The 23,187-nt window shown below is 38.5% G+C and overlaps 3 protein-coding genes across 3 annotated transcripts; all 3 read right to left on the bottom strand.

Annotated features, from left to right (window-relative positions):
- Nucleotides 1-43: 43 nt before the first annotated feature.
- Nucleotides 44-7,986, bottom strand: antxr2b (ANTXR cell adhesion molecule 2b). The gene is made up of 17 exons (XM_079448437.1): nucleotides 7,562-7,986; nucleotides 7,201-7,272; nucleotides 6,682-6,753; nucleotides 6,490-6,571; nucleotides 5,959-6,063; nucleotides 5,394-5,462; nucleotides 4,425-4,505; nucleotides 4,273-4,333; nucleotides 4,087-4,185; nucleotides 3,421-3,490; nucleotides 2,994-3,072; nucleotides 2,740-2,835; nucleotides 2,607-2,657; nucleotides 2,430-2,525; nucleotides 1,942-2,112; nucleotides 1,758-1,838; nucleotides 44-701 (listed from the first exon to the last, which is right to left on the bottom strand). The coding sequence occupies exons 1-17, from the start codon at nucleotides 7,705-7,707 to the stop codon at nucleotides 663-665; spliced, it is 1,470 nt and encodes a 489-aa protein (XP_079304563.1). The 5' UTR covers nucleotides 7,708-7,986; the 3' UTR covers nucleotides 44-662.
- A 95-nt stretch (nucleotides 7,987-8,081) lies between these two features.
- LOC306889915 (uncharacterized protein) lies at nucleotides 8,082-11,256 on the bottom strand. Its single transcript, XM_079449305.1, has 4 exons — nucleotides 10,386-11,256; nucleotides 10,017-10,241; nucleotides 9,765-9,866; nucleotides 8,082-9,596 (listed from the first exon to the last, which is right to left on the bottom strand). Exons 1-3 carry the CDS (start codon nucleotides 10,600-10,602, stop codon nucleotides 9,859-9,861), a joined length of 450 nt encoding a protein of 149 aa, XP_079305431.1. The 5' UTR covers nucleotides 10,603-11,256; the 3' UTR covers nucleotides 8,082-9,596; nucleotides 9,765-9,858.
- Nucleotides 11,257-11,440: 184 nt separating this feature from the next.
- On the bottom strand, nucleotides 11,441-22,078 carry rasgef1bb (RasGEF domain family, member 1Bb). Its single transcript, XM_079449304.1, has 14 exons — nucleotides 21,591-22,078; nucleotides 20,293-20,482; nucleotides 20,037-20,159; nucleotides 19,306-19,443; nucleotides 18,663-18,884; nucleotides 18,284-18,358; nucleotides 18,024-18,116; nucleotides 17,759-17,861; nucleotides 15,259-15,338; nucleotides 15,074-15,169; nucleotides 14,894-14,989; nucleotides 13,187-13,310; nucleotides 13,023-13,095; nucleotides 11,441-12,929 (listed from the first exon to the last, which is right to left on the bottom strand). Exons 2-14 carry the CDS (start codon nucleotides 20,473-20,475, stop codon nucleotides 12,908-12,910), a joined length of 1,428 nt encoding a protein of 475 aa, XP_079305430.1. The 5' UTR covers nucleotides 20,476-20,482; nucleotides 21,591-22,078; the 3' UTR covers nucleotides 11,441-12,907.
- Nucleotides 22,079-23,187: the final 1,109 nt, after the last annotated feature.

Here is a 23,187-nt window from a genome sequence, read left to right as displayed (position 1 = left end):
TTAAATCCTGATGTTGGAAAATCTGAAGAGTGATAGACAGCATTACAAAAAAGATGTGTGTTTTATTGGTTAACAGTTATTAACTACATCATAAATCACACTTATATTATAATACAGTTTAATGTATTTCAGCGCTTTTTATTTACAGTTCTGTCGTTTACAATTAACGTACACATTTAATCTATTGATTAATACAAGTTTCATAAATACACAAAAAGCTTTGAATAGAAACCTCAACTAGTTACCGGAAGAGAAAAGAACATATCTATCAAATTGACTTGAATGTACTTCACTGTCTCATTATTTTCATAATATTTTCATATATTATTTTCATAAGGCACAGTTTTGATTTGTTTCTCTGTTGTAAAATCTGTGTTTTTAAGAGCATGCAGACAAAGTTCAGCAGGATACATGTATACATGTAACAAATAAAAGTGTAAACTCTTATTTTGAAAACAAATGATGTTGACATTAAAATGACAGCTTTTGTACCGTGGCCATAAATTGAATAGGGTGTGTCTATATTCCCCAATCCACCAACATAACAATACAGCCATGTATTAGTAGTGCACACATATCTGAAAGTCCACCCAAGTCCAACCGCAATTGGATATTAAAAACTGGTCAGAACCTCCTGAAGTGTGACACATTGGATCGGTCAATCAGGTGCTTTGAACCCGGGTGAATTTGATGCAGCGCCCCTAAAACACAGAAAACACACGATGAGTACATAAAAGAGACCTGTGCCCAAGGACTGGCCTATTTACACCGAGTCAGAATGTTAAATCTTAATAAAGTTTTAAAACTAGATTTTTGACGTTTTCCTCTGAATATCTGAGCTGTGCTTGCCTGGAGCAAAAACATAATGCCACATAAGGACACATTTACATTTAGTCATTTAGCAGACGCTTTTATCCAAAGAGACTTCATGGAGCAACAAGCGATATGTCATATAAGAGCAATAGTACATTAGGTGCTAAAACAAAGTTACTAGTTTCAACAAAAGATAGACCACTACCTGTTGAGAGAAAGAGGGTTAGTGAATTATATATATCTTTCCTCATTTGTCTGTCATGTATTCACAGAACAGATGGGTTTTAAGTAGTTTTTTGAAGTTTGTGAGAGATGTGGTTGACCTGACCGAGTTGGATCTATATCTTTAGATTACAATCTAAGATTTTTTTTTTTAAACCCAAATAGTAAAAGCTGTATTTATTATTGTTTAGAACAGTTCCCGTCTCTCCGTAACAAGCCAAGCGATTTGACCTGCGCAAAACGGTGCAGGACGAATTATATCTAAAGTAAAAAAGTGAAAGGATACTGAGAAGAGAAATGATGAAGTCATTGAGGAATCTCACTATCATTAAATAAATGTATTTGACAAGGAAGGCCATTTAAGCAGATATCTAACTACTGTCCACAGTCAAGCACTGCAACAGTAAGAACATTGTACCCTAGAAAAACATCCAGTTAAACTTAAACTATTGTGACATTGATACCAGTAAGAGGTCACTCTCTGTAGTGAAGTGTCAGGTCACATCGATGACAGAAAACTACTCTTTTTGCGTGTGTTTAAAGTGACAGTTCACCCAAAAATAAAGATTCTGTCATCATTTATTCACCCTCTTTTCATTTCAAACCTGTATGACTTTCTTCCGTATGACACAAAAGACGATATTTAGAAAATGGGTGCCGCCGCTGTTCGGTTAAAATGTCTTTCATAATATCTATCCATATGTTTAACAGGACAGCCATACCTTATCATTTGCTGTAGGTCTCATTATAGCAACTCTGTGATATTGTCGACGCAGCAATGCTAATACAGCATCAAACCGGCCCTAAATAAACAACAACATTTCACAAATGTAAATGATCACATTATAACATTAAACACTCAGAGTCAGCCAACAGAATAAAGACGATGTGTTAAAAAACGCATACTTTAATAGGAGTGTACCACTTGTCCGGGGCTTGGGGTTGGTATATTGGAGGTGGTCCGGGTGTTCTTATTACGGCCTCCTCAAATTCCTCCTCTGGCATTTTGACCACAGCGTTTTTTGCTTTCTCTAACCGTGACCCTTCTTCTGTAGAGCCCTTATCACCCCACCGAACCTATGGAGATTTCAAGCTTCAGCATACAGAATAATATCTTTTGACATCAGGTAACTCACGGAACAATTCCACCATCAACCATTGTGTAGTTAAGTAAAAAAAAGTGCGTTGATGTTTTTAGATTTTGAAACAAATAAATATTCACATAACAAAAAGCATACAGTTCCGTACGAATGTACAAACTTGAGATATTATGCACTTATGCCATGATGCATTTAATAATTTAATGTGTTAGCTGTTTTTAAACAACCTCACATTAAACATATATATTTAATTACGTGTTGACGCGTTAACGTTGTACATATTCTCAGATGTACCTCCATGCGTGTAATACCACCGGGGCCTCTGCCACCATAATAAGATGCATCTACTGTAGGCCATTTCTTCTTTGGCATCGGATCCACCTCAGGTTCCTTTAAAACAAACATACCAAGTGTTTCAAGAACGCATAAGCATATCTGATGTATATGTAATATATGGTGTAAAACACCTACAGGTATTGGCCGTGGGGGTGGAGGGCGTGATGGGGGCCGATCCCTGATCACCTGTCATAGGTGAAACAAAACATAAATATTACTATATTATGAAAACACCGTTCATCCACATGTGTGTATTTCCAGCACTCACCACAGTACAACAGAGAGGCCAGAACCACCAGAGCATAACTAGACCCAACAGCACCAGCAGTACCAGAATAACAATGGCCACCACCAGCCCATCAGACTGTGAATATTACAAACCATAACCTTCAATTTTTGCTTTATTTCTATGATGTGCGTGTATAAAAAAAGAATACCGGTAAACAGAATATTAAGTGGGGGGTTTACTTAAAAGCCTAAATAAACACCCTGTTGGCTCAAAAGTTATTATTGTATACTTACACATGTGGTGGCATATATCGTGATTGGACTTGAAATGAAAGACTGTCCATTATTCAGACTGATGAGCACGTCGAGTGAACTGTTGAGAGAGAGAAGATGTAGAACAAGATAAACAGCGTTTTAATTGTATCTGGTTGTCCAAAGGCTTGGCAACAAAGAAAAAGCAAATGAAAAAACCTTGGGTTGTATTGAAAGACTGTGCACTATGGGAAACAAAAGTGTTCCTTGTTTCTACCACACTGCCCTCCCCTGTGACTACCCCTTATCTAGTTGACTATTAACTGAGCTATAAACAGAAACCCAGATAGAAACCCCCGGGAAAAAGATGGCGAACTCTCATTCTCTTTGCATGCCGGCTTATAACAGCTGTGGCTCCGTGAATGGAGAGCTACTGTTCTCAGAAACAAGCTGGAGGAATGCCACTTACTGGCCGACATCGGTCAATACTGGAGCTGGACACAGCAAATAATCATCCCTCACTATACTCGGCCTCTCATCTAGAAGGAAGAGAGAGCGGTGTGAGACTGTTGTAAAATACCAAATGCAGACAAAAACGCATTCCGCCATCACTTACTGACCTTTGTGATGTTCCCAACCAAAATGACTTTCTTTTGTTGAAGATTGTGAGATATTTTTAAGAATGTACTGGCTGCTCTTTTCCATGTAATGAAAGTGAATGGGGACTTATGAAAAAGGCCTATAAAGCTTAATCAAAGTAACACATTCAACCTGTTCTACATACTACCAAGTCATGTGAAGATATATGATAGCTTTTGGTAGATTTTTATCTGAAAATAAGTCTTAAATGTCATATGTCGCCATGGATGCCAATGATGTTTTGGTGACGAGACACGTAACATCAGTTGGTTCTTATAATGTGACATTTATGTAATCTGTGCAACTCATTTTGTCTTTGTTTCGGACACACCTTTGTGAGAACTGTGCCTTTAAGAATGTGCCTGCATTGCCAAACTGACAACGGTCAATCACATGTCTTGTTTTGGAGTCCATCTGTCTTGATCTGGTGTCTCATTTATTCATATTGTCACCATGTGTGCTACAGGATTTAAATGCAATGTATGGAATGTCTTACTATAGGGCTCCTGTTGATTGGCAGATATCGTACAGACCACGCCCTCCGAGGTTCTGCCCTGTGTGAAGCCCCTTCCTCTCAGGACAATGTTGAACGTTTCTAAAACACAATTTTTAGACACAGAGTAAGTGAGACATAAACACGGTTTTAAAAGAATGACATGAATCTAACATGTTTATGGTTTACCATTCGCACAAATGCTGGAGGGCTCAAGGTTAAAAATCTCTATACATGATTTCTGTAGAATCTGTTAACATAAATTCAAGTCAGTTAAAGACAGCAAACCAGTATTCTGCATGCTATAAATGTCATTTTTGTTTACTTATGCCCAGCCTCACCGAATTTACGATGGTTTTGAGTGCTTGGAATCCATCCACAACTGGGAACACTTGATCTTTGCTGTCTGCAATATCTATGAGCTGATCGTAAACATATGTAACATTTACAGAGAAACAAAATTCATAATTATTAATATTCATAGAATAGCAAATATACTACAGCTGGTATGAGGATTGCTGATGTTCTTGCAACAACTTATGATCAGCTATCATGTTATTTCGAACAGCGTTTGTAGCCATTAATGTTTAGCAACCTCACTAACATTTCCAAGGCCAGAATTGATCTCATGCTAATGTAACATGAACAGGATGTGAGCTCTGCAAAATCCAATTACTTCATCATCCCGCTCAGACAAGCCAATATAAAGACATCTCTGTTTCACTGTTACTAATGCAGAGAAACATCATCATGAAAACAATATTCCCATGACAGCCATAATAAACTACACATTAACAGCCTGTCAAGATTTTCCAAGTGTCTTTTACTGTGTTGCTATGTGGTTGCTAGGGTGCTGGGGTGGGTTGCTCTGGCATTGCTGGGAGATTGTTAGAGGGTTGCTACTGGTCTCAACATATTTATGGCTTGAGTTCCTACTTTAATATAGTGTATATGATATTTTATTGTTTCTAGGAGATAAAGTAAAAGCTCATGAGATATCACTGTCGTCTATAACGACTTATATTTACAGGAGGTTTTGTTCAAATCCCTAATGTAAAATAGATACTAGCAGTAATGCTTGCCTTAATAAACACTACTTTCAGCGGCTAGACATAACCCAACGTTATGTGGCCTTACGGTAGACCTCAGCTTAGAATCTATAACTATTGAGAAGTTTTAATTTAAATTCATACAATTCATTTACAATAAAATCATTTATATATAAAACACAGACCAGAAGTTAACTTCGGCCCGGCATGTGCGTCCGATGAAACCGTCTACAGTGTAAACAAGATCTAGAAAAATCTTACCTGGTTTGCATCAAAGTCCTTCACGCCGACACAGTACACCCGTCCACCATAATGTCTGACCTGATCAGCCTGAGTGAGCAAAGGAAATGAATATATTAAATACTTAACGCCCCGGTTTCACAGACAAGGTTTAAGACTAGTCCCAGACTAAAATGAATTTTGAGCCTTCTGTCAGTGCCATTGTTTTGTCTCAAGATGCACTTCAGTAATGTTTTTTTTCTAAGGCATTTTAATTAAAGTGACTTAAATAGCCTATAGTAACTAAGGCATAGTCCTGGCCTTGTCTATGAAACCGGGCTAATAATTTGCATATACTATGTAAGGAAACTACAAGAAGAGGATGGCTGAGAGGATGGTTTTGCTTGTGAAAAATAAAACATCTCCATGTGCTATGTGAAGTGTCCCACGACTGAAACATATGGTTGATGTCGGAAAGAACATAATTTCATCAAACAAAAAAGCATTTTTTTATTTTATATAAACTGTATTGACTAAACATAAATGGCTACAGTAATGATTTGTGGAGATGACGTTTCCACCCGACAATGATGATAGGTTATTTTACCTCTTGCACAGCGAGATCATGAGGATAAATTTCCAGCTTCCCATCAGTCAGTGCAATAATGATGCTGGACGATCTTGTGCGCTGAGAGGTCATTTGTTCCGATGCCTAAAACAGAGTTCAACTTCATTTACTAAAGCAATAAGCCCCAAAGAAGCAGTCGCCCCACAACGCCCTTAGAAGTTATAAAATGCACTTGTTTTTTCAATGTGCGTAGTAGGGTTTTTTATCAAATAAAGTAAATAAAGTGATAAATAGGCTACGTAATGCAGTCAGCAGTTTTAAATCGGGGGATTTTATGGTTGTTGAGTATTTTATTTCGAAATCAGGGCATAGGGAGCTGGTCCTCGCTTTGTAGCTACAACATCATCCGCTCTTCTGGGATGGCTTTCCATTAGATGGCACATGGGTTGATTTGCTTCCATTTAGACACAGAAGCATTAGTGGGGTGAGATGTGATCATGGACCATTTTAAAAAGCACAATACCAGCACTGCAATACTGAAAATACAAAAGTTGTCGGCATTACATTTACCTTTTTCAAACCCTCGTGCATGTAGGTGTCACCAGCAGGTCTGATCTTGCTCAACCTTTGAAGACCATTATCTATAGCTGCCCTAAACAAGCCAGAGCAGTCATTTTTAAGTGCTATGCATTGTGTCTGTGGCACAGTAAACATGTTATAACATATTATAACATATTTACAATAGACAAAATGAAATCACACCTTACTCCAGTGAGGGGCAGGATTACTTCTGCATTTGAAGAAAAGACTATGAACGATACTCTCATCTTGGGGCTAAGCAAACAGAAAAACCAATGCATTAAGAGAAGAACAACAGCACAGTGATATCAAATTTACCCTCCGCGTTGGTAAGCAAAATGACATGTTTCTAATAGTGTATACGCTGAAACGATTTGATTTAGTAGGGCAGTATTTGGTGAAAATTACTACTGTAATACAATTTGTGGTTCAATATTTTGCCATCATGTCCAAACCTGCATGAACTAGGTCACCATAACACGCACTAATCCAAACACACATCACACACAGGCTGAAGTTAAACATAGTCATCTACAATTAAGTGTAAATTTAGTTCAGCACATGTTCAAGGGGTTGGAATTCAAGCAAGTGGTTTATAGGAAGAAGGAGGATATGGTTGTGGTGGTGCGGAAGCTCTATAACCCATTCAATAACATAATTTGTCTTGGTTCTTTATAGAAAGGACAATTTAACGTGTCTTACCTTACAAAGCGATTGGTCAGTTGTTCCACAAATCCATATATCTCCAGCCAGTTGTCAGACACACTGCCTGACCTAGAATGATGATGAAGGTTTGGAGTTTTTAGAAGATAAACAGTGCCATATAAGGGATCTTGTGAGCTGTAAGACGCCTAGGGGGAAAAGGCATCTAAAATACCAGAGATGATAATGTATTTGGTCTCATTTATGTGGAGTTATTTTTTATATTATTATAAATATAATATACAGACGAATAGAAACGGAGCATAGAGATAACGGGAGAATGCGCGTGAGCATTTCATATAATTGATATACCCTATAAAACACAGATGTATATAACTCCTTTACATACTGTCAAACTCACCGATCCAAAACAAAATATAAATCAAAGGCGCCGTGGCAATCTTCTCCATTCCCAAATAAAGTCAGAGAAGCAATAATGCAGAAAAGTTGAAGAGTTGTCCATCTCGTTCTGACCGCATGACCGCTGCCTCCTCTCATTCCTGTCATTTATTCGCTTCTTTATCATAGAAACGCATGAAATTCGTACAAGTAATCCGGAGGACGCGCGTGTACGGAGCGCACCGTGTTTTATTCCCGCATGACAACGCGCGCACCATCTAACCCCAAATAAATCCGTTCACTCCCGCTACAGTGGCTTAGAAGTGCACTTCTTGCTTTTCCGAAAGAATAATCTCTTCCACTTGACAGTCATTTCATTCCGTGAAAGTTTGTGATCGGAGCGATGGTTTACATTGCGCATGAACTAATCATACAACGCGCATGCGCGACCCGGGCCTAGAAGGGCTTGCGCTCAGATCTGAACACAGAATAAACAAAGACTGGAAATACTTCTGCAGGGATTTAGGAAACCATTTTTCTTTAGGAATTGATTTTATTTGTATTGTTTTCTTGGAGGGTTCAGGTTGAATCAAGATTTTTGATAGACATATTTGTTTCAAGTACTTTGACTATATACCCCATAGAGGCTTGTGGTCACAATGCATGGGAAACTTTGTTAAAATTTTGTTGAAAAAACTAAAATGTAACATGTCTGTATTTAAAATGTATTACATATCTTGGTTCAGAATTTAATTTCATAAAAATGTGTGCATTAAATGTTCAGTTCAGGCACGACACGTGTTTATAAAAATAGGTCTTGAGAGCACTAGTACTTATCCTTTATATTTTTATGCATGATTTATTTACAGTTACAAAATATAAATATATTAATTACACAAAATGATTTTTTCTAATTTGGAAGCAAAACTATGAAATTACACAAAAGTAGGCTAAATGTACAAAATGATCTAGAAACCAGAAATGGTAATTAAATCACATCTTTTATAAAAAGAAAATGAGAAATGTATTTTCTGCTTTACACATACTATTTGAATACACATGTTGATTATAAAATGTTTAGTAAGAAAGAAAATTATTCTGTTTTGTGTTTCAGGTTTTGGTTGTTCCTTTTGTATTCCCTCTGCTGGCAAATTAAGAGATTGCTCTCCGCAGAGAAACCTACAAGCCTCTGCAACAGAAAGCAACTCACTAACACAGAAGCTCACGGTCTGAAAAACAAACCTTACACAATTCTGCAAGAGAGCTGGAGAATCGCATGAAAAACCAGCAGGTACAAAAACAGTAAGCACCAAAAGAAGACGCTCACTTATAAGAGAAAAAGATGAGACTGATGGCGGGGAACTTTTTCCTTTTTACACTGATGGAGATGAAAAGGTATTACTGAAAAGGTTTTGTATTAATGGAGTGAATAAACATTCACAATCTTAGGGCCAGAAATTCTCAGTATGGTCTGACACAATGCCATGGGAACCAAACAGCAGACCCAGACAGCCAGGATTTGCAACTAGAGGCTTATGGGAAAAGTGTTTCCACGCAACCTTGTGACGTCAAGATTGTTCAACAACCTCATGCAAACTCAGACAACAAGTCTTCCTTTAAAAATAATAATTCCAGAGCACTTCTTGCAGTCACTCAGGGAATAAGGTGTTTCAGTAAATACTTCAAAACATTCTTGGATCACAACAACTCTACATCCAAATGCTTTCCTCAATGCCATTGGCTTTGTGGTTTGAAAACTAACTCGAGCAAAACTTAACAACGGAGTAAGAGACGTTGAACTTGAATGCCAAACCTTTCAAAGGAAGTTTTAGTCTCAACCTCATCAAAAGTCAAATGAACTGTTCAAATTTCCTGCTTTATTACTAAAACGACAGGAAGTCCAATGTAAAACTCTTCGTTCTTCTGACAAGCCTCTTGGCCAAACTGTGTGTCCACTGCTTTAGTCCCGAGTTGAGCCAGCCCTCCTGTGGTTTGCAGCAGAGCATCTTTCATCCTCTCTATGTCATCCATGGTTAGGTCCGTCTTGCATCCTGCATCTGCAAACAATGTATAACAGCAGGGAGAGGGATTTCACGTTTAAGGTGAATCAATCAATAGAGAACATGACTATATATTGTCTAGGTCCAATTAGAAGTTTCCATGATTTATTTGTTGTCAGAATCCCGAGCTATAATACTGGCAACACTTTTTCATACAAATTTTACCTTGTCGACCATGTAACATATCCGTGTCGCCCTCTTGCTTTATGTTCTCATTTGACCAGTGGAGATCCAACAAGGCTCGTGCACCATCAGGGTGCTAATCGTCTGTGGACATCATCATCATCATCATCATCATCACTCGCTACTTCAAATAACTTCTTAGTAGTCAACATTCTTACTATACACTACACGTCTCATGTGAATGAATCAATAGAGAATCTGATTACAAATAACACTTATTAATACAAATATTACCTTGTCGACCATGTAGCATATCCGTGTCGTCTTGCTTTATGTTCTTATTTGTCCAGTGGTGATCCAACAAGGCTCGCGCACCATCCTGGTGCTGGTCGTCCATGGCCATCATCATCTTCTCTCGTTTACGAGGTACTTCTGACACTGGCTTGCCTTTCTGATAACCGAGGTGAACCGTAGGAGCCCAGTCTACAGACTCAGAATCATTTACATCACTGGGGCGGCCTAAAGAGAACAACACTGTGGCAATAAATCTGCACCCTGGAAAAACTTTGTAGTCGCTTCGTGTTTTGACCAGTTAAAGAGGTACAAACACAAACAAAAACAGTTGACGTTACATAAACATGGCAGATGTTTGTATTAATTTACCGTTAACAAAGTGGTCGCTGCACACACAAGCGTTGTTAGACTCGGCTCCTTTCGACAGCAGACGCAGGTTTTCAAGCCACTTTCTCCTGCGTTTTTCAGTCAATTGCTTGCTTTTTTCCCCTCTGTGAACAACAACTTTTGGTACACGATAAAAGCTCCTTGTGGCTTCTCGGTTTGAACGGTTCGAGCATCCATAAACTGCGCAAAACATGGGCATAATTGAGTTTGTGTACAAAATCGCTTCCTGTCCTCGATCTGTCCCTGCGTTCCATTCCAAAGCAATCTTCCCTATGCCCTACTCCCTTCGAAGAGTAAAGCTCTTGATGTGTAATGTCTAGAGGGAAAACTCATCTTCTCTTTAACTGGAGTGGCGTGCACTTTCCGTTTGGAAACGTATATTTTCTTGCTACAAAATTTTTGCAGAGCAGAGTTGCGACACACTTTAATCTCGCCGCCAGCTAGTCACGTGATTCGTGAAGCTTTTAATTATTCCAAACTGTCTTTTGACGGGTTTAAACAGCACAGAATAGAAGTTACTGAAAGTAATTTTCGCTAAATGTCACGTCCGTTTGCATGAGTCGTCGTTCAAGCATGCAATGGCTCTGTGCAGCTAATTCAGCCATAACATGACTACAGTCCAACCTACTTGAATGGGGTAAGGCGGATATTTATTTTGGCAAAAATCCCAATTCAATATTTCCAATCAATAATTAAACCCGACATGAACTGTACCATAACTTTTGTTTCCCAAGCGTAACTTTAGATCACATTTTAGTAAGTGCCTCACGAGAGCCCCGCCCCTGAGAATAGGTTGCTTGCATGAGACGTCACATCATCACTGCGCGCCGGAGAGCAGTCAGTCCCTTTCTGCAGAGGAATTTACTGTCACAGACTCATATATTATAATGCCTATGTTTTTTGGGGTTGTTTATGGTTGTTCAAATCGCTCAAATTTGTTTTATTGTGTAGCAAAAGTTGAAGGGCGAAAATGCAAGTATTGTAAGTGCTTAGCAAGGTTTAACATACCTAAACAATAACCAGGGAAACCACAATTTCTATTAAGCCACTTGTATTAAACACAGCTGCTGTTCAAAGAATGAGCCCTTATTAACTGGTAAAGGTGACAAATAAGGAAACAGTTTAAGAAAACCAAATTTCTATTAAACCTTAATTACAATAAAGACTATAGCTTCTGTTAAAAGAACAAATGCTTTTGCCGGGGATAAGAACAGGGAACCTCAGAGATTGTGATTTTTGTATGCAAACACCTGAAGCGAGTTAGCATTTTAGGTCTTCCGGTTCCATCGCTCTGAAGCCTATGGTGTTTCTTTTATTGTTTTTGGTAAATCGCCCGAAAAAATAAGGTCTGTGGTAAACAAAACCTCTAAATATTTTCATGTTTACTCAATGACATAAGACACCAATTATAACCCGCTTGTGATTTTTTTAAAGCCTTATTATTGTGTCGTAAAACAGCGGTTGCTAACAAGTTCTGAAAGCGACTACTTTCTTTGGCGGGGACATTAGACATCATCGCGTATACGATGCTGACAAATAATGCAACATGGGCACAAATCTCTTAAAACGTATGCGGACTAATCAACTGAGTAATTACTCACCAGGGAACACGTCTTTTTATATATATAGTAATCGAACTTGGGTCGGGCCGCAAGTGCACTGGCACTACCACAGGGCTATCGGAAAACAAATTATCAATAAAGTTTGAAAGAGTTGTCGGAGGTTTGGTGGTCATGACGACATTGATATTGAGCGACTTTAAGTGTAGTCTGTTTACAGCATCGTGTTAACTTTATGCAATTGTATTTCAGCGTCGAAAGTAACAAATGTGGTGTAAATTTGTAAAGATTATCTTGACCGACAAAACGTGTAAACATCACAGACCTTTAATCACAGATTTGATTTTTTGCGATCGTCCAAAAGTCTATGGCACAAAAGTATAGGCTTTCGGTCGATGGAACCATCGCTGCGCTTACTTCCGGGTTTGCCTACAAAAATTGCGCCTTGTCATGACAAATAAGCATATTTAACTTAAAGGGTAGTACTACTATAATAATAATACACAGTTCAGAATTTCTCCTTCGTATACATGCAAACCACAAACACTCAAAGTCAACTTCATTCAGAGATTTCTTTACAGGGAAACATGTACACTGATACAACATACAACTACTATACACAAAAATATATTTTCATATTGTAACAAATATGTTCAGTACGCAAAAACGTAATACCTTTTACCAAGAGCAAAAATAATCGCAAAAACGTGTAAAAGAACAGGTCAGCCAGCGACATGCTCTTTATTCACCCAGATTTTATAGCATTTCATTACGGTGCTTGAGGTGCATGAGATGAATATATTTTTTAAGCATAGTTTTACTGTCGTAATGAGAATCCAGCCTCAAATTCAATTATAAACGCTAACAAACAAACTCCTTGATTACGTCCTTCAGAGTCTTTAGTGGCAACAGTCCTTTGTCAGGACACAATCCCACAGCTGCTGTTTACATTCTGCTAAGAGATGACCTACAAGAAATAAAAGACAAATACTGCATTGAACATGTCTATTCAGCAGTGCCAGATTAAAGCAGTTTCAAAATAGAACTTCAGGGTTCAGACCTGAGCGAACGCCGAGTATCCCTCTCCAAGTTGTTTTCTGGACCTTCGCTTTCATATGAAGCGAGCTGGAGCTCTGGGACATAAATACATGCAGAATCATGGGTGAGTTTTTGTGTCGGGGTCTGTGGTTCACGTTAGCAAGAAGAACAGGAGAGAGAACTCACCATCCTCGCTAAATACTGGCACGCTGATGAGATACTGTAGCAACTTCCTGTCTCTCTCGAAGGGACATATCACCTGCCTCCACGACAGGAACTCGCTCACCTGCTTGGCCAACTCCCAAAATTTCTGTAAGAGTAGGAAAGAAAATTGTAATTTAGTCATACAACTGTACCTTACTCGTAAAATCTGAAAAAGCATTGTCACACACTATGGAAAAATATGCTATGTAGTGTCTGAGGCAGGTCAGACATGCAATAACTAGTTTGATTTCTGAATTATAACAACTTCACCCCTCACGCCAGCAAGCTAGTGACCAGGTGATCTACCCCCTCTGCAACTAAAACAGCAGAACCAGATCTCTGGTGACCATAGCAACTCACACCAAACCATCAAGATAAGACTATTTTACGACTCAATGAAAAGTAGGGAGATGTGCTCTCTTTATTCACTTTGGGGACAAACATACCGTCCTATATACATTTATATAGTAATGTACATAGATCCATGTATTGATGTTCTTGTTAATATGTCGGTCTTAAACATTAACCCGAGGTTGTTTGAATGAATGTGTATAACTACAGGAGTTATTAGATATGCAGTAACTAATTTAACCAAGATGATATGTAGATCATGTTTGGGGTCTATGAGCTGCATTTGTGATTTCCTTAATGTTAGTTGTGTTTGGTAACTCTTTTCATATTAGATTTATTAAACTCTTAGAAGTTTTCTTTCTGAACATCCAATCAGCTTTCCTTTGACCCAATCGGACAATGGCACCTTTGGAGGGAGTCACATCTTTAGGGCGTGACATGTGACATCTTTACAGCTTAAGAGACCACAGTCTCTTGCTTCTCTTCTCTTCCTCACTCTTCCTCTCCGACCATTTCTACATACCTGCCTCGAGCAGAAACCAGTTTGTGGCGTCTCTTCCAAGACCGCCTTTACCCCCACTGGGGGGGAAATAAGGAACAATGGACTGCGGCCGGAACCTTTCCAGCAAGACTGTATCCTGAAACCAATTGAGCCTTTCCATCTCTCCAAGTGCATACGGTTCTAGCACAGAGCTCGCAAGTACCCGTTCATATTTATAGAATAGCTGCCTTTAAGTTAGTGCCTCTTTGTTAAAGATTATTTTATTGGTGTTCAGGAATCGCTTTAATGCTTTCTCACAATCCATCTCTTTCTCTCTACCTCTTTCTATGTTTTGTTTTGTGTTTCATGTTGCGTAATGTCTGTGTGTTGCGATCGTAATGTGTACCATGTAGAGTAGTTTAATAAACAACCATGTATTAATTTGTGATGGGATTTTTTGGCTCAATGCTCACAATGCAAAGTCCTTTAAACCATGTTAGATTTTTGCTGCCTTTGCTCTAAATTCTGTTTGGTAAACTCACGTTACTTATGGCCATGAGATAACGTAAAGTGTATTAATCATTGATGCATTCATTGGACGAATGAATACCAATATTGTTATACTGTACATTACTAATCAGAGACTGTAAATATGTATATTTAATCACGGTTATTATCCGTATTTTACTCTGAGCTAAACTAATTCCTTAACTGGAACTGATGTTTTAAATCACTCAGTTCATGGATTTGATCTTTCTAGATCTGGTGGAGAACTAATCTCATCATTATTTTAACATGCAGCTAAAACCGCTACAGCTATATAATTAATGTGATAACCAATGAAAGAAAAAACATACCTCAAAATTGATGCGGCCATTAGGTAATCTATTGACACATCCTTCATTCAGGAAGTAGATGTCTTTGATGAATAAGCTGAAGAATGGGATAACAATCTGATGGAAAGACAGAAAGAAGGTAAAAAATATGTTCACATTTTGTAAAAAAAATTATATTTAAAAACTGTAGCATTATATTACCATTTCCTGGCTTGTGTGTGCTGTGCTTGATCTCTGAGTCGCTCCACGTAGTGCAGTGCGGTAGCTGTAGAAGTTGCTGGATGGGTCCATTTGGTGCTATGGTACCAAAACAATAAAATGTAATGTGTACAAGCATGGAGTTTTGTATTGTAAACACGTACTCCAATAGAGCTTGCATGGCTTACCACAAGGATGTCAAATTTGTCTGTGTTGACTTTGTTCCAGGTCTTCTTTAGCCGGGACACAGGGTTCATGTTCATCCCCGCTGCAAAGTACAAAATATATTTGTTAATGATTTTGGCATACAGTCCAGATCTTATCATTCTGGTTGTCTTTACGGTTTATAGGTATTTCTGAAATACCTGAAATAATAGTTAGATAAAAGAAAAAGAGTATCCTGGGGAGTGGCTCTAGAAAACATAGCCGGGTCATTCTCATGAAACCACTAAAACATCATGACAGTATTCATTTCATAAAAGATAATTGTGTTCTCTACCTTGCACAAACCATCATTTTAACATGGGAATTCATTATGTATGAACTGCTTTTTCTGCTGAAATTCTCATTACCGTAACGAATTTTAAACATTTTGAAAAAAAGAATTGGGCGATCTTCTAGATGTTCTCAAATGGCAAAAAAGGTCAAAAATATTCATGTATAAAAGAATTGAAGAAACAGTGGAGAAAAAAGTGTCCATGAACAATATTCTCATCCTCAACATTTTTAAAGGACTGTATACACATTAAGTTGGGTTTTATTTGAAGAAACACATCTGCCAGTATTTTTTAAACCGGTTACTTTATACATTTTATTTTTTAAAGCTTAATTTAAAAGCTTGAAGCTAACTCTCTTGTTACGCTGTATACACGTCAATTTCACTCTAATTACCGATACAGGATTTCTGTTTTAAAAAAAGTTACATGTATGATTTACTATTCAAATTTACAGTGGTATGCAAAAGTTTGGGCATTTCATGATTATTTACTCTACATTTATGAGAGAAGATCACAGCAAATTGCTTTGATAAGCTCGTGAGACAATTACAAAGACAGGAGGAACAATCATGAAAAAGGCTGTTTAACAGGTAATTGGTGGCTGTGCTTGTCCTCGGTTCTTTCTTAGCGTGTGGCAACATGGGGGCCTCTAAACAAATCTCCACTGACCTAAAAGCTAAGATCATTCATTATTATGAATTAGGAGAAGGGTACAAGACATTATCGGGAAGATTTGGACTGTCCGTCTCCACAGTCAGAAATGTAGTGCAGAAATGGAAGGCCACAAGAACAGTCCTTGTGAAGGAAAGATGTGGTAGGCCGAAAAAAATATAGGAAAGGCACAGGGGAAGGATGGTTAGAATGGACAAGCCACAGACCACCTCCAAAGAACCACAAGAACATCTGGCTGCTGATGGTGTAGTTGTTCATTGTTCCACAATCCAGCGTACTTTGCACCAGGAGAAGCTCATTGGAAGGGTGATGCGCAAAAAGCCATTCGACAAAAGCACATCTGGACAAGTCAGAACCATTTTGGAAAAAGATACTGTGGTCAGATGACTACAGACACACTGAATTCCATGAGAAGAACTTCTTGCCTACTGTGAAATCTGGTGGAGGGTCCATCATGTTATTGGGCTGCATGGCTAGCACAGGTTCTGGAAAGTTGAGGGCCACATGAATTCCTCTCAGTATCAGCAGATTCTTGACAAGAATTTTCAAGATTCGGTCACGAAATCGAAGCTACGTCGGGGTTGGATTTTTCAGCAGGACAATGATCCTAAGCACTGTTCAAAATCCACCAAGGAATTCATGCAGAAGAACAAGTACAATGTTCTGGAATGGCCATCCCAGTCCCCAGAACTTACTTAATTGAAAATGTACGATTGAATGGAAGCAGGCTGTCTATGCACAGAAGCCAAGAAACCTGACTGAACTGGAGGCGTTTTGTATGGAGTAATGGGCGAAAAATACCACCTGCCAGTCTTCAGGGACTTGACTGTGGCTATAGGAGGCGTCTACAGCCTGTTATTGCAGCAAAAGGAGGCTCTACTAAATATTAATAGAATTATTTCTTTGGGGTGCCTAAATTTATGCACATGCTTATTTTTGTTTAAATGCACATAGAAACGTTTCTGTTGGACCAATAAAAATAATTTCAGTTTCCATAAGGTATAACATATGTTAAAATGAAGTTGCGGCTTCAAAAGCTCAGCAAGTGACAAACTGAATCAGTGATTTTCCTAATGGGTGCCCAAACTTTTGCATACCACTGTATATCTTGCCAAATAAATAAAAAATTGTGTTTAACTGTCAGTAAAAGTTTTTAAATGAATGACATTAAACACGTCATTCATTGTTGTGTTGATGCACGTTTTTAATTTTTTTTTGAAAATCATGTTTGACATCTTTGCACCAAGATTTCGTGAGAATCACCAATTCAGAATCTCAAGATTCCCTGTCAATCATTTCAGGTCTGGTTTCATGATTTTGGGGGCAGAGTGTGCCGTTAAAGGATTTAGGAAGCTATGAACCAGAAGCTGCCAAAATGACCGAAACTCTCACAGCACTTTAAAGCCTAAATTGTACAGCATTAACCATAGGTTGACAAAGTCCTTGTAAAAATAGTATTTATTAACATGACCTTTTTTTGAGAAAGAATGCCTAATAACTCTGATTAACATGTACTCACTTATAATGGCCATCAGGGAGTTGAAGTTACCAATGTTGAAGCATTCCTGTGCCACATCGATGAAGAACTCTAAAACTCTGGCTCTGTGTTTCTTCTTCACAGGCTAAACACCAGCAGAGGGCAGTATAATGTCAATAATAGCAAAACAAATACGACTTCTTAGAGAGGACACTTGTTGCCTATTAAAGCTATTTTCAATAGATTTACATAACATACATAAATGCTAGGGCTGAAAGGACTTGTTCCTAAAATAGTTATTTCTTACCATGCAAATTTCTGTGGCTACAAGGTAGCTTATTCTGTTGAACCATTCAACGTAAGCCTCCAAGTTACTTGACTTTCTTTTGCTGAAGAAGCTCTAAAACAAAAGTGCTCTTGGTTAATCCATTGAAGCGGAGTATATGGATACTAATTCACAAATCTCTGCCAGATATTGTGTGATATAATTAAAAACGATTTGAAACCCAAAATAGTGTTTCACGGTGTTATACATAAACTTTAGACACAGATGTTTGGCCTGCTTACCTTATGGTTGTCTGAGGGTCTCTTCTGAACAAACGATCCCACAAATTCTTCAGGGCCAATATAACTGAGCCTCTCCTAGAAAACAGTACATTTGTTAAAATAAACAGTGATAAAAAAATGGCTTTAAGGCACAGAACAGTGAACCCGTTTACAGCATTTACTCAAATTCATTGATTATTTGCTCACATTCATGTTATTCCATTCTTAACTTTTTTGAATTTCCACAGAACTTTATTATCATTTCAGTTTTTATGCTTTCCGAACAACGGTGGTGCATACAGATTTTGCAAAAATTTCCAAAAAAGTCAATAATGTCAAATGCGATTGATCTGTCCCTTTAAAAAAATTCCCAAACACACAGAGGCGTGTCATCACTCACCATCTCAATGTGTGTAAGTTGCTGGGCGAAGACGAAAGGGTCGTCACAGAGATTCAAAACGCAGTCATCTCTGCGTACCAACTGCTGCTTGGACTTCAAGGCAACGGGTCTGTCCATAGCGGCGGCTGCGCTTATTGTTGCCAGCGACTCTTCGTACTGCCCGAGGGAGGTCAGTTTGCGTAAGAGCCGCTGAATGAGTCTCTGCATGGCCCTCCGTGACAGCTAGACAAAAACAGAACATTAGAACATTGCCATTTGCGTATATAGCCAATCAAAACATTTGGCAACTAAATATTGACTGTAAGCAATCCTGTTGATATTACAGCTCATTTTAAAAGGAAAGGCATCACTGAGGGCTTGCAGCCAACAGGGCAAACGTGCAAATCAGTTATGACGCACTAACCCATTTGGCTGCTTGACGTGTTATTGTCCAACACATTGACATACTGTAACAACACGTGGTCAGATTATAAAATTATTCATACAAAGGCTGTTTACAATGCAGTCATGCTTATTCTTTATGCCTATGTTCTATGACGCAGACATGTGATGCATCATGCACAGTACTCATGATGTTTGTATTGCATCATCAGTACTGTACGGATGACATCACCAGGTCCATCTGATTTCAAAGGCTGCTGACCTCATCTCCAAAGGCAAGACGGTGGGTCATCTCTTTCAGGCTGCGCATCATTCGCTCGTCCCTGAAGTCGTACGGAAAGGTCTCCGTCCATTCCGTGAGCAGCTGCACGATTTTTGGCGCTATTTCCCGTATTCGTTTCTGTTAAGTAGACATGGATAATTCAGCAAAAAGGCCCATCCTTATGAATCAGTTACACTTAGTGAAGTCTGAAATTTATTTGCACTTAATCATATTTCTTATTAAGTTGTTTTTGTAACCGAACAGCACTGGTCCCCAGTAAAGAACATTCTTCAAAATATTTTCTTATGTGTCATACAGGTTCGAAATGACAAGAGGGTGAGTAAATGATGACATTTACATTTTGATAACAAACTGACTGATTTGCATCACGTGTATTCTAGTTTAAACACAATGGCTTGAAATCTGGCTCTATATATTAATAAACCTAATTTATAATGTATATCACTGTTAAGAGTCTCGATATGTTTTATAGAATGTGAGGCGGCTGTATTTGCATGCATTTGTTTTGGTTTCCAAATCAATGAATACAAAACTAATTCATGTTTATATGGAAAAAAAATATTTACTTAACTGTATAACTTTTGTCATTTTTTAAATACAGCAGTGTAATAATAACAGGAGTTTATAAAGACAAATAGCTATATTTTTTAATAAGAATGCACACATATACCACAATGTCATAGTGCTCACTCTACCAATACAACATGCACCTTATCTGTCTGTGGGTCTCCCACTCTGTAATGGTCCACACAAAGGTAGCAAACACGCGACATGAGTTCGAACGGATGAAGGAAGAGGCGTGAACTTAGCAGGAAGGTGAAGATGTAAGATCTCTGGAAAATGACGAAGTTTGAAACGTCAGTCAACATAAGGCATTTGCTGTCAATGGCAACCACGGGTTTATAAGACACTATCCAGTTTTATGCATGTATGGCATTATAGGAAGCATATAGGTTGAATACTTACATCAGGACTATAGTCCACAGTAGGGACGAGCAATTGGACCAGGGCTTCTAGAGACCCTGACACAAGCTTATTATCCCGGTAGTGTAAACCTCCATAGTTTTCCTCCACCGGCTGTCGATGATTATGACCGCTGTCGTAAGAACTAGGGCTGAATTTGCCTGAATATGGCGTTGTCTGTGGCATGTTGGTTCTGTGGACAAAAACATCCGTAAGGAAAGTTGCATAGCATACAGACAGCTCCTGCATACTATACTCTCATCTCTAACAATGTTAAAGGATTAAGGTAATGTCCTGTGGTCAAGCTGGTTATTTCTCGAACCACTGATCTCCTTTACAGAGTTCAAAATGTACAACATCATGTATGAAAGGCCTTTTTACTACTCAATTTCTTTATTAATAAGATAAAGTGTTCAGTAAAACACTACATTAGTCGAATTTGTTGATATTGAATTGTAGACGAGTAAACAAAAAACAATGCTTATAAATCATTTATTAACCTTCAAATGTTTACTAATTATTAAAAAAACACTTTTCTTCGTTAATGGAGACTGAAATTGGCACCACTGACATAAATGCTAAATTCTGTTCCAGCAAAACATTTTCTAAGAACAAACTGTTTAAAAAGATTCCAAACGTTCCAAAAACAACATCATTTGACTGGCAACGGTGTCCATGACAACCACGACGAGCGCTGATTTAACGTTACGTGCGAACGAAGTCTCGCGGTGTCCTCGTTCTTTATTCATCAATCACTAAAGGTGAGACTTCCCTAAAACCTGAGCTAACAACTAAACTGCGAACTTCCCGGAGATATTAAGAAAGGAAACAATTTAGGCGTTTGCATCACAAATGAAAGACTCATTGTGCAACTGGGAAAAACAAGCAGATCGAAACAGGAGGAAAAGATCTTAGTAGGCATTAGGTGCAGCCAGTCCCGTCCTGCCCTTCACTAACCACCAGTAACTATCACTGACTCATAAGACCGAAAATCACAGATCAACTATGTGATATCACTCTTACACATGTATGAGCCGCACAAGTGAAACGCAAACACGTTTATACAGTCAATCTGTGCCCGTAAGAAGACGAAAAATCCTCTCCACCTGTACGATCATTGAAGAGAAATAAATGTGGAAAAACATTGTAAGGTTACGCTATTAAAGCGCACTCATCGTTTTCAGGCTTAAAGCAATGACAGCTACGTATTAAGTAACGTTATAGGTGAGATTTACGCATCAATGGCAATATGACACGGCCATTAAAAAAGTTATTTGAAAGACCGAATCGTGTAAACTTACCACAAAATTAAGAGAAAGTTAGAAATAAACATCCAAGGAAGTCCAACAAAAGCCTTCAACCCAGCCAGCGCGTGCACACCCCAGATCAAGTTGCCTTTTTACAATGAAAGAACGCCGCGAGTCTTCTTGTCTGTGGTTTTCTATTGCGCGCGTGATAAAAACTCAATTTCTATTGAGCGTGGCATGAACTGATACTTTGTAAAGATTGATACCATCCATTGTTTGTGTTGTAATCCGGGTCGTAAATAACAGATGCTGATTTCCACTCCGTCCAACACTAAAAGCATCAAAGAAGGAAAACCGGAAAATGCGGTTTCGCCCACACGGACGGGTTTGACCAATCAGATACAGGAAGCAACAAATTGAAATTTCCGAGCGATCTTATTGGGCAGATCGATGTCCATCAAGTGCTGGACGAGCACAAACGACACTAACATAAGTGGGTGTCAAGAGTGGGTTGTTTATTTTCAACATGCACGTTTGCCAGGACGGTCTGCAAACACCCTAAGTATTTGCTTCTAAAGATATGATAGCATGTTTATACACAGAAAGATATTATTTTAAAATACAGATGGACAGTTCCTGGACAGCATGGCACTGGTGATGCAAAGGCATTGGTAAGAAAACGCATGAATGACATCAAAACAACAAATGCACTGCAAGTCACTTTGAATAAACATGTAAACGCATAATGCAAACATTATACTTTCCTGTTTCACAGAAAAGAAAATAATGAAAGAATTTACATTTATAGCTGGACTTTGCAGTATTCCCATGGTAGAAAACACTTCCCACTCTTTCTAAAACAGCATGCTTTTAATGTGAACGTTGGTGTGGTTGATATAAGTATTCTTAAGTGGGAGTTTGTGTTATATAAATGTTGAATTACATCAATGCAGAGGGAGGCATGTCTCAATTAGTCCGTAGGTGGATTTTATTTCGAGCCCAAACCTCTCCAGCTCCACTCAACAACACAGCTTCTCTAAGAAAAGTTCACCTCTGCAAGGCCTTTATTGAACAACGTGCTTCGCCCACATCAATGAGGCACCTGGATGCTGAGGGCTTCCGGTTTGACTTGAGCTCGGTAATAGTGTTTAAACCTGTGTTGGATTCCACCCACGGTGCCAAAGCTTTAAACCCCGTGGCTCCTTTAATGATTGAGTGCCACAGAAGAGCGGCATTATCACAAACACATAACTTCGGCTCACACCCACAGAAGCTCAACCAACAGATCAGAACCCTTTGGGAACTCCAATCTTTATATCTCTGGCGAACTGCGAAAGTACTGTAGTTACATAACTGATTCTACGTCAGCACACACTTCATTAGAAAGTTTCCTTTTGCAGTTTTCTTTCTGTAAGACATGCGACCGCAGTGACTTTTGTAAAATATTTTTTGCGGCTTCATTTGGCTGAATGCTACAGTGGCTCCAAATCTATTTTAACACATAAATCACACACACAATATTCTGCAAGAATTATTCAATAATTTTAGAATATGTTGTAGGCCTATTCACTGTAAAAATACGCTAGCTATCACACAATCACAACAATAAGCAAAAAATGCTAAACATTCACCGAAGGGAAATTCCATGTGA

The sequence above is a fragment of the Barbatula barbatula genome (assembly GCF_947034865.1).
Source record: "Barbatula barbatula genome assembly, chromosome: 24".
NCBI classification, from domain to species: domain Eukaryota; kingdom Metazoa; phylum Chordata; class Actinopteri; order Cypriniformes; family Nemacheilidae; genus Barbatula; species Barbatula barbatula.
Note: the sequence above shows the minus strand (reverse complement) of the source record. Positions and strands in the feature narration are given on the sequence as shown.

Excerpts from the sequence above, each read along its gene's own strand:
- antxr2b (XM_079448437.1), bottom strand. The coding sequence starts at position 7,707 with ATGACAGGAATGAGAGGAGGCAGCGGTCATGCGGTCAGAACGAGATGG. Across the intron at positions 5,463-5,958 it reads ATGATCTCGCTGTGCAAGAG|GCTGATCAGGTCAGACATTA; the intron begins GTAAAATAACCT and ends TTGCTCACTCAG. Across the intron at positions 1,839-1,941 it reads AGTGGTACACTCCTATTAAA|GGCCGGTTTGATGCTGTATT; the intron begins GTATGCGTTTTT and ends TTGTTTATTTAG.
- rasgef1bb (XM_079449304.1), bottom strand. The coding sequence starts at position 20,475 with ATGCCACAGACAACGCCATATTCAGGCAAATTCAGCCCTAGTTCTTAC. Across the intron at positions 18,359-18,662 it reads AACTTACACACATTGAGATG|GAGAGGCTCAGTTATATTGG; the intron begins GTGAGTGATGAC and ends ACTGTTTTCTAG. Across the intron at positions 15,170-15,258 it reads ACAAATTTGACATCCTTGTG|CACCAAATGGACCCATCCAG; the intron begins GTAAGCCATGCA and ends TTGGTACCATAG.
- LOC306889915 (XM_079449305.1), bottom strand. The coding sequence starts at position 10,602 with ATGCCCATGTTTTGCGCAGTTTATGGATGCTCGAACCGTTCAAACCGA. Across the intron at positions 10,242-10,385 it reads CAGCGACCACTTTGTTAACG|GCCGCCCCAGTGATGTAAAT; the intron begins GTAAATTAATAC and ends TGTTCTCTTTAG.